We start from the raw sequence: 11,291 nt of genomic DNA, 5'->3' as shown, positions 1-11,291 counted from the left end.
ACACAAAGAGGGACTTCCTTTTCCACATAATGAGTCTGGGGATAGGCAGTTGGGTTCAAAGGCTGTAACCAGGCAGAATCTCCAACCTCTGGACCTCAGGGTCACAGAGGATTGTCACAACTCTGGGCATCACATTCACAGTTGGAGCAAGAAGTGGGGCAGGATAAAGCCAGCTCTATCACCCCCTTTATCAGGAAAGAATAAGGAATCCCAGAAAACCACAAGGGAGCAGAGACAAAGTGGAGAACAGAAGTCAAGACTGGCTTCATCACTCACAATCCCTTCCTAGAGAAGGACGTACCACAGGCCCAAGCAAAATCAGGGTTCTATCTAGCCAAAGAAGACAGAAGGATGGAGTTGAGGTCAGAAACTAACAGAATCAGCCAAACATGGTATCAACCATTCCAGGACCAAGGTCAACCAAGTTCCTTCATATTCTAGCCTGAGAACTGGGTGAATATAGCTGCTCGCAATTCCCCACCACATTCCAATCGGGATGAGCCCAAGTGCACGGCACAGGTGGGTTGGCAAAGCCGGGTTTCCAGAAAGAGCCATAGCTCTGTCACTTGGCCACCTTCCTACTGGCCACAAGACTGCCTCCCGGAACTAGAACACAGGGACTGCGGTTTAAACATGAACCATACATAATAAAAACTTGTGTAAAGTGTGTATACCTGATACTTTTTCTTTGCTTTTTTAAAAACTGTGGTAAAATGTACGTAATAAAATTTGCCACATTAACCAGTTTTAAGTGTACAATTCAGTGGCATTAAGTACAATGTTGTGCAACCATCACCACTATCCATTTCCAGAACTTTCTCATCATCCCAAATAGAAACTCCACACCCATTAAACACTAACTCCCTCATTTGCCATCCCCTCCCCCTCTAACTTCTATTCTACTTCAGTCTCTGTAAATGTGACTATTCTAGGTACCTGATATAGGTGGAATCACACAATATTTGTACTTCTGTGCCTGGCTTCTTAGCATAATGTTTTCAAGATCAACCCGTGTTGTCAGCATGTGTCAGTACTTTATTTTGTCCTATACCTGAATAATATTCCACTGTATGGACAGACCATGTTTTGTTTCTCCATTCATCTGTTGATGGACATTTGAGTTATTTCCACCTTTTTGCTTATTGCGAATAATGCTGCTATGAAGATGGATGTGCAAGCATCTGTTTGAGTCCCTGCTTTCGATTCTTTTAGGTACACATATACCTAGGAGTACAATTGCTGGCTAATATGGTGACTCTATGTTAAACTTTTTGAGGAACCACCAAACTATTTTCCACTGTGGCTGCACCATTTTACATTGATACCTTTTTTTTTTAAGTAGAGATGTAATTGCTTTTATTTCTCTGCAACTGAAATTAACTCTGCTCTGAACTCCCCTTGAGTTGGAAAAAACAAATTTCCCAGTTAAAGGTAACTTAATCCCTTCAGGGTTTTTTTTTTATTGTGATAAAATTCATTGTTTTAACCTTTTCAAAGTATATAATTCAGAACTTGAAACATGTTTAATGAATGAATAAATGCATAATAATCTCAAATACTAGATTACTTGTGAAGACTTTAGTTAGAATTAAATTCAAAACAAAACATCCCTACTGACTCCACAGAACAAACGCCAACTATCCTGGTGAGGGAGGGTGGAGATCACAAAACTAAAATGGGAAAAGGAGCAAGAATTGCCACCTACTGCCCATGTGTGACCCAGCTCCTCCACGACCTCTGTGCCCTCTTCCTGCTACAGCCGCATGGACCTCTTTAACGTTGCTGCAACGTACCAAGCCTGCTCTGCCCGCCCAGCCACAGAAACAGAACCCACACCAGGTCCTCCAACCGAAGGAATCCAATACAAAGATTTCCGAAGAGCTATCAAGCCAATAAGGAGATAATTAATGAGGCTACCTAGAGATTACTGTATCAGAAAGCCAGGGGAACAAAAGAAGAAGGTGGGATTACCAGGGCTGTCGGGCTGTAGGAGTAAAGCAGGATGAGAAGACGCAGGCCTAACCAGCAGTCCCGTGGGAGTCCATGGACCATGGAGGAAGCACAGCCCCTGCTGGGGAAGCCACAGGAAGCAGGAGTGAGAGAAAGAAATACTCCAGCTTCTCTCTTCCTCCCACCTCTAGCCTCTCCTCACCCTCACCATCTCCCATTGGCCAAACCATGCTGGAAGCCAAGGGGAGAGTTTGCAGGGGAAGAACAGAGAATAAATTTGAGAGCAAACAGGCAGCTGACTGGCACAGGCCTTTGAACCTGTTGAACAACCTGGAATTCCCTCCCACAGTAACACTATGGCTAATTCCCTCACCTTCTTAGGTCTCTATTCAAATGTCCCCCTCAAGAGGCTGTCTCTGACCACTCCCCATAGAACAGTAAAACTCCATCCCATGGCAGACTGCTGGCTACTCATCAAAATCTATCCTCTCTTCTTCCTGAACCTCCGGCCCCCTAAGCAGGGGTAAGTGACTCAGTTTCCACTGCACCCAATCAGTGTTCACCGATTCACTCACCTGAGTCACCCATTTCTGCCATATGTCTGTCCCCTGTTGGCATCTCGAGTTTGAGTCCCTGAGCTCTAACAGCTCGGCATAGCGCAGCCGGCATTCACCCACATTACACAATAGTCCACAGCACCTCCTTTATCGAAAAGTGGGAAACTTCTCTGAGATCCAAAGAAACAAGGCCTTTTGGAAGTTGTGTCTCATGTCCTTTTAGACACGTACCCCACCACGTGCTAAAGAGTCGCTTACATTCTGACAGGAGCAAAGCAAAGGACCTTATGGGTTGGAACTTACGGGTTGGATAATTATGGTCTAAAAACTGACAACTCTGAGGGCAAACTGAGTCTTAATTTATGAGACATCAGAAGTAAACACCTTTGAAACAGAAGTATCAATCCAGCTGCACCAGATCTTAACATGCTGGGACACTTTCGTGGCCACTTAGGAAACAGCCACTGGCCCAAGTCCTCTACCAACTCAGATGTCAAGCACCCTCCCCAGGACCCTGTGGGCATCCCCATAATCCAGCAACCCAAGGGTTAACACCCAGCCCCTAGAGGACAGTGCTCTGGCTTCTGGCTCCCTCCCTAATGCAAGCCAATTCCTACCAGCTGTTAACCATTTCTATTACCCTGGACAGAGCTCAGTATTCTCCCTGCACATTTACCAGACATCCTTTCAAAGTCTCTTTCACCAGGAGCAGGTGATTTGCAAGTTCATGAATACAACAGAGAAACACCAAGAGGGAACTGAAAGCGTTTAGACAATGGGAGGGTGGGGGAGTGGACTTCCCCTCACGATCAAAAGCATGGGCCTAGGGTTCTCCTGGCACATGCAGCTGCTTCCAGAATTAATCTTCTACAGAAATGAAATTGTTACCCAAGGTGACCCAATGAAGCAAAACTGCTTTGAGTTAAATGTAATCAACCGCTTTCAAAAATCCCCACTGAGGATGGAGGAAGTTGGTTCCTCTAATTTTATAGTTGGGAGTGTATTAATACCACCTGCTTCCAGCTGACTGTGAAGTTGTGTACAGAGAGTGGAGGATGGGGGTCCAGCTTCCCGGGAAAATGAGCAGCATGTCCGAATTCAAAGTCATTATATTGAACACAGTCCTCTGGTGGCCTCCTCTATGTAGGTGGCTCGGTTTCTTACAATACACTGGAGCCACAAGGATGAGTGAGAACGGACCCAGTCCCTGACCTTCGAGAGACAGAGAAACAGTCAAGAAAACAGGGTGGGGTGTCATGGTGCAAGCCTGTGATCCCAACACTTTAGGAGGCTAAGCCAGGAGGATCGCTTGAGCCCAGGAGTTTGAGGTTGCAGTGAGCTATGATGGTGCCACTACACTCTATCTAGGGCAACAAAGCAAGACTCTGTCTCAAAAAAATTAAAAAAACAAAAATGGTACTCAGTCAATTGGATACCTGTATGGGGAAAAAAAAAAAAAACAACCTTTCTCACATGTGCCATATACAAAAAGAAATTCCAGGTAAGTTACAAATCTCAAAATAAAAGGTAAAACAAAACTAGAAAATCAAGAGAATATCTTCATGGCTTTGGAATAGGCAAAGATTTCTTAAGCAGGAAAGTTGGATCAATAAGATAGATAATAGGTAAACTGGGCTATTAAAATAAAGTACTTCTGTTTAAAGATATCATTAAGAGAGCGAAAGGTAAACTACAGAGGGGGAAAAGATGTTTGCATGGCATGTATCCTAGGAAGGATTTGTATGTAGAAATATATAAAGAACTCCAACAAATCAGTAAGAAAAAGATAGCAACCCAATTAACAATTAGGCAAAAGATTTGAACAGCTACTTTACAAAAGAGGATATCTGAACGGCCAATAAGCATACAAGGAGGGGATCAACAGCATTGCTCATCAGGAAATGACAACTGAAACCACAAAGAAATGCTTGTACACTCTTGGGGACAATGTGAGGGTTGGCAGGGATGTGGAGCCACCACAACTCTGTACAAAACTAATTGCTGACGGAAATGCGAACTGGTACGACCACAGTTTCCACTCAAGCTCTGGGTGTATGTACCCTCTGACTAATTCCACTCCTAGACCCAACTGAAATACACATACATGCACATTCACCGAAACACACATACGAGAACAGTCATAGCAGCACGACTTATAACAGCCCCAAAGTGGCAATGGCCCAAATGCTATCAGTAGCAAAGCAGATAAGTAAGCTGTAAAACCTAAACATCGATGCAGGCGAATGAGCTCCTGGTATGCCAACAACACAGCAGAGTCTCACAAAGCAATGACACGTGAAAGAAACCAGACACAAAAGAGGACACGTCAAATTACATTCAGAATCAGGCAGAACTGATCCATGGTGTGAGAAGTCAGAGCAGGGGTTACCTCTGGGGAGGAGGTGGGCAAAGTACCTGGAAGAGGACACCGGTGGGGGGTGGCTTCTGGGGCACTGGTAATGTTCTCGTCCTTGACCCCCGTCCTAGTGTAACATGAGTGGACTGATAAGTAGTGACCATACACTGACCTGCACCTTATGATGTGTGCATTTATTTGTCTCTACACATTTATCAAAGTTTAGGTTAAAAAAATATATCATGGCCCTGATTCAGCACTACAGGAAAGGTGACAATGGCACTCCATGAAGTGAGTTGTCACAGACTTTAACATGTCCAAAAGATTATTTCCTTTACCCTGGACCATAATCCCAAAAGGGCCAAAGCAAAATATCAAGATGTGGGAATGAGAAGCATTTTCCTCTTGATCCTAACAAGAAAAACAACAGCACAGCACAAGAACAAATGGCGACCAACACCTATCACAAGTGTGAAGGGCAAGAGCAACAGGTGGAGGCTGCGGTGAATTGGAACACGGTGGCCCCATCTACAGAGGGCAGTGGTATCCGCCCCCCCCAGCCAGTCACCAGTGCAAATGTGGGCCCAGAGTCACAGACTACGCAGTTTAAGCTAGCAATCCATATTTCAACAGGAAATCTCACAATTTTTAAAAGTTGTGAGAAAAGTAAAAAATTTTAAGCACACTGCAGAAGGGCACCAGTTTCCAAACTCAGTCCTCCATGCACCCTGACCCCCGAGGACCAAATGCAGGGATGCCACTGGCGGACACGCAGCAGTACTGCTGTATTGTGATTTCCAACCACAGCTTTGTGTTCAGGCATTACTGTGAAGTTCAGCTTTTCTCTCTTCAAAAGGCAGTGCTCTTCAAATGTAAACAGAGCTAGTGCAACAGCCTTGTGAATTAATTCACCATTATTTATTCTCGCCCCTCACTTTCAATTTCATTAACTGAGGTGGAGTGGGCCACAGAGGAGCACTAACAGGCACCGGCCTGCTGCCAGAGGTCGGGGAGGGCGGGCAGGAGCTGGAAGTCAGTCTGACCCCGGTTAGAATCCTCAGCTCTGCTTTTACCAGCTGTGGGAACTTGGGCAACTTACTCACTTATATGAGCCTCAGTTTCATCATTTGAAAAGTAAACACGCCATTGCTTACGTGGAAGGTTGTTGCCATGCTATCATCCAACACCAGCCCCCCGCAGCTCTGCACGAGGGCCCGGGTCTTGCAGGCACTTTCTCCTGCAGCCACCACCACCAACATGAGAGGCAGGCTCTGTTATTATCTTTATTTCACACGTGAGGAAACAGAAGCTCAGAGAGGGGATGTCACAGAGAGCTCGTGTGTGACAAGTCACGGAGTGGAGATTTCAACCCTGTCGCCTGACTCTGGGGCCAGTGTTCTTAAACGCTGTGCCACATGAAGTGCCCAGCTCCGCAGCCAGCAGGGCCGAGGGGGCAAGTCATACTCACTTCCATCCAATCCTTCTCTTTGGATTTCATTTTCTCCACTCTGTCTGAAAGCATCATTCCAATGCCTGTAAGAACAGCCACTGATTTGATCTTTCCCAACTCGTAGCAGTCGAAAAGCCACCTGCCCTCCTTCCTTATGAGGGATTTAATCAAACATCCCGTAGAAGGAAAGAGGTTTAATCAGCCAAGCATGACCCAGCAGCCAGGGGATGGTTAAGTAACACTGCCGACCACGACAGCAAGGAAGCCCCGGGCGGCCACTCCAGGGCTATGCTAGTCTGGTCTTTTCCCGGCTTCTCGTGGGCAGGAGGCTGCCCAGCACATGCTGGTCAGCAGAAAACAGCAGAGACTGTGCCCGTTCATCCGTCTCCTCACAAAACAGGTACAGAAGTCATGCTAAGACACAGAGATGCGGCAAGAACTAGAATGCTGGAGATGCCTCGCGAACATGTTGGTGCTTCTCTGATTATGGAGGCCAACCAAGTAACAAGAAGACACGAATTCTAGTCTGGATGGGAACAGAAAGAGCCAGTCCTCATGGACAAAGGGTCAGTGGGTTTCGCAGGGACGAGATGCAGAAGAGGTTCAAAGTTAAAAGGGTGTTGGGAAGAGGACAGTAACGAGTTAAACATTTATTAGGTGTTCTAACTAAAGCAGCCACTTCAAATGAGGTTCTCACTGAATCCTCCTGACAACCCCCCAAGACAGGCGAGACTCTCCCCCTTTGCAAGTGCAAAAAATCTCAGGCTCAGGGGGAACTTTCCCAAGGTCATACGAGACTTAGTCTTGCAGTCTGACTTCAAAGCCAGGGTTGCCTCTGCCTCGCCCAGCAGCTGCCCTCGGCCCAGTGGACGCAGACCGAGGCCGCATGGCTGAGTCTGCACCAGTCCGTCTAAGGTTACTCCCCCGAGACAGATAAGATGGAAACGAGAAGAAATATGAGGACCCAGGAAGCCTCGGGGCTCTCTGGGAAAACCTATGCCCTTGAAAGGCCCATCAACCAGCCCACGACACTCACTAAGCCACCCCCATCAGGGGCTCAGGGCAGCACCCCAGAGACAGGAAGCCACGGAGACGGTAGAGGCTGACATCTGAGGAGACCAAGACAGTGATTTCCACTGAAGCCCTTGATGCTGGCTTTTCTCTTAACTGGCTCCTTCTTTCCCGGGCTTTTAAAGGAGGAAGGAGCATGGGAACTGGGAAGAAAACTCAACAGTGACAGGAATCCCTCTGGAAGCTGTTCCTTGGCCCCACCAGCAACCACACTTGTTACTGAAAATGAGTAATTGGCGAGATGAACGACAAGAGTCAAAGATCTGTTGAAGTCATCACATATTCTATACAAGTATCAAAATATCACAAGCACCCCACAAATTTGCACCAATATTATGTATCAATAAAAAAATTTAATTTTTTAAAAAAGGCCACGCACAGTGGCTCATGCCTATAATCCCAGCACTTTGGGAAGCCAACGAGGGAGGATTGCTTGAGGCCAGGAGTTCCACACCAACCTGGGCCACATAGCAAGGCCCCATCTCTACAAAAAATAAAATTAGTTGGGCATGGTGGCATGTGCCTGTAGTCCTAGCTACTCAAGAGGCCAAGGTGAGAGGATCCCTTGAGCCCGGGAGCCTGAGGTTGTAGTGAGCTATGATGACGTCACTGCAGTCCAGAAGGAAGGTACAGCAACATGAGGAAGAGGGAAACGCTAAGGATTCAGTTAGCAGAGAATTTCCAGACACCTCCACCAAACACAATCAGGTCTGACTTTTTGCTATGAAAGAAGAACTAGCAAAAGGTGGCACATTTTACTCAGCAATGACACTGACATCATCACAGTGACAAGAAAGATTCAGGGATGTGGGGTGGCAGCCACAAGCAGGGTTGGAAAGAACCACCCTTTGAAAGGGAGGGGAGGGAGGGGGCCACAGGACATTTTTCACACGACATGATACACTTCAAGGTTCAGATCCGAAGCAAATCACTTTGACTAGTTTCCTCATCCGTACAGTGGCGATAACAACCGTCCCTGCTACTCACAGGGCCGTCGTGAGAACTGAATGAGTTAACTTACATCAAAGACTAACCAAGTGCCAGGCTTGCACTAAGTACTTAGTGTTAACTGCTATTATTACTAATTAGCATCATCCCTGTCGTTCACTCAGGAACTGTTTTTACAGCATTAAATGGATGACAGCAGAACTCTAAGCTCAGAGACGTCTGGGATTTCTGTTGCTGTTGTTGAAGACGTTTAATTACGAAACGCCATGTTATCCTTCTGCACAAAATTAAACCAGATAACTAATTTCCCAGGAATTGCCAAACCATATTGGTGAAATAAGCACTTGGCTGCAGGACCCCGAACCCAGAGGAGACTGTACCACGTGGCTCTGAGAATTCTGCACAAGAGATGACTTCATTTAACTTAAGATGCCAGACAACACCCCTTTTTTTTTTACTTTTTCTTTTTGAGACAGAGCCTCACTCTCTTGCCTGGGCTAGAGTGCCGTGGTGTCAGCGTAGCTCACAGCAACCTCAAACTCCTGGGCTCAAGCGATCCTCCCGCCTTGGCCTCCCAGAGTGCTAGGATTACAGGTGTGAGCCACTGCACCTGGCCAACACCCTTATTTTTTTGGCTACAAATAAGACATGGGTTTCTGCACACCCACCCTAGTCCCACAGAATGACTGCCTTGCCCACTATTTAAAAATAAATAGAAGTAAAAAGAGAGGGCAAAAGAGAAGACAAGCTCCTCCAACCACAGCCAGGCAGCGCAGTACCTGTTTCAGTTTTGCTGGGGAAGCCTGCCGCCTGTTTGATCGCTGCCGCGGTGAGCGCTAACCCTCGACTCCTCTTCAAGCCATGCTGCAGGACAGCTTCGAACTGGGCACACAGACAGGTTACCCTGCAAGAGAAACAATGACTCGTCAATCCACCTGGGGAAGGGAGTAGCAACCAGGGCAGCTCTAGCATCTCCAGGGAGTGAGCGAGCCGTCAGAGGTAAACCACAGCGTGAAGGTGGACGCGAGACATCTGGATTTACGGACTTGGTACCTGACCTGCGACGCTCCACAGGCCTCGCTGCATTTCTGTTCATTTCACATAATCAGGGATGCCCCGCACAGTCTCGTCCTATTCATCCAGCCGGTGAAGGCATGGTAACAATTCACAAGGAACAAGAGGAAAGGGAACTGGTGCCAGCCAGAGGAGCAGGGGTGACAATTTAAAAACCAATCAGTTCGGTGTGGGGAACGGTTGGGTGTTGATTATATTCAACTCACAAGTTTTTCTTTTTTTTTTGAGACAGAGTCTCACTCTGTCGCCCTGGCTAGAGTGCAGTGGCGTCAGCCTAGCTCACAGCAACCTCAAACTCCTGGGCTCAAGCAATCCTTCTGCCTCAGCCTCCCGAGTAGCTGGGATTACAGGCTGTGCCACCACACCCTCAGTTAATTTTTTCTATTTTTTAACAGAGATAAAGGTCTGAAAAAGGGTAAAATGTATAATGTCTCTTTAAAACCCCTCATCCTTTTTGGGAATTAAAACCTGCATTCCTGGCAGGGCGGGGTGGCTCACGCCTATAATCCTAGCTCTCTGGGAGGCCGAGGCGGGCGGATTGTTTGAGCTCAGGAGTTTGAGACCAGCCTGATCAAGAGCGAGACCCCATCTCTACTAAAAATAGAAATAAATTAATTGGACAACTAAAAATATATAGAGAGATTAGCCGGGCATGGTGGCGCATGCCTGTAGTCCCAGCTACTCGGGAGGCTGAGGCAGGAGGATCGCTTGAGCCCAGGAGTTTGAGGTTGCTGTGAGCTAGGATGACACCACTGCACTCTAGCCTGGGCAAAAGAGTGAGACTCTGCCTGCGGGGGCGCGGGGGGCGGGGGGAACCTGCATTCCTGCCGAAGGCCATTAATCAAAGGGCAGAAAGATGTTTTGTTCTGTGTTTTCGAGTATCTTGTTTTTTTTTTGTCACCCCCTTCCCCTCCCTCTGTTTTCTAGTATCTTAAACCACAGGAGATGGCTCAAAAGAATTGTCCAGAGGTCAGGAGATCATCTTCACTGGAGACAAAGTCTACCACCAACTACAGTTAAACAATAGCCCAAAGCCATGACATGTGACACTAGTCACAAAAACCCATTCCCAACCTCTGAAAACCCCCCTTATAAAGCCCTGTATTTTGGCTTAAAGGCAGAAAGGTAGTTTTTTTCAGATGCTAGTCTGCCACCCTCCTCATTTGCGAGCAAATTAATAAACTTCTCTTTCCTCTTCCTCCAACCACGTGTCCTTGTTCTTCATTCTCACTGATTTGGCCTCGTCTCGGGGATAAGTACCAAACTTTCAGTAACATCTTTAGCAGAGATGAGGTCTCACTCTTGCTCAGGTTGGTCTTGAACTCCCAAGCTCAAGCAATTCTCCCACCTCAGCCTCCTAGAGTTGCTAGGATAACAAGTGTGAGCCACCATGCCTGGCCTCCAATTCACAAATTTTAACTCTAATTCATATTACATAGAGTTTAAGGAACAACATTATATTTTCAGAGACTGAATTCACCAGCCTGCTAAATTGGAAACATTGGAAAATTTCATGGCCTGTCACACACAGTCAAAAAATTATATGAATTCTGATTCTTGTTCTTTATTTTGTTATAAGAGATTACATTGTGAACTCAGATCCAGAGTTGATGGAATTTTCAATTAAGTCACAATTACTGTGCATTTAATTGAAATGTTTCTCAATAACCAAAGAAATGGGAGTTTCAGGAACATGTCTACAAAGAGATGAGGTCACAGCAACTCTGCCCAATACTTAGCAAACCAGGACTCCTGGGCCCCTGCCCAATTGGGTCTGTGGACTTCAGAGTTCTTTCCATTCATTCATGCAACAAATGTTAAGAAATCCTGAACATCTCCCACGTGCCAGGCACTGTTCTAAGCTCTGAGGATACAAAGGTGGGAG

The 11,291-nt window shown here is 46.5% G+C and overlaps 1 protein-coding gene across 1 annotated transcript in view; it reads right to left on the bottom strand.

Moving 5' to 3' along the window:
* SNX29 (sorting nexin 29) overlaps positions 1–11,291 on the bottom strand; it is a 496,896-nt gene that overhangs the window by 425,227 nt on the left and 60,378 nt on the right. The window contains exon 4 of the mRNA XM_012647575.1: positions 9,112–9,236. Coding sequence (XP_012503029.1) covers positions 9,112–9,236 — 125 coding nt within the window. The remainder of the gene's footprint in view (positions 1–9,111; positions 9,237–11,291) is intronic.

The sequence above is a fragment of the Propithecus coquereli genome, unplaced genomic scaffold (genome assembly GCF_000956105.1).
Source record: "Propithecus coquereli isolate 6110/MARCELLA unplaced genomic scaffold, Pcoq_1.0 Scaffold27, whole genome shotgun sequence".
Taxonomy (NCBI): domain Eukaryota; kingdom Metazoa; phylum Chordata; class Mammalia; order Primates; family Indriidae; genus Propithecus; species Propithecus coquereli.
The sequence above is the reverse complement of the archived record's forward strand: the minus strand, read 5'-3'. Positions and strand labels throughout refer to the sequence as shown.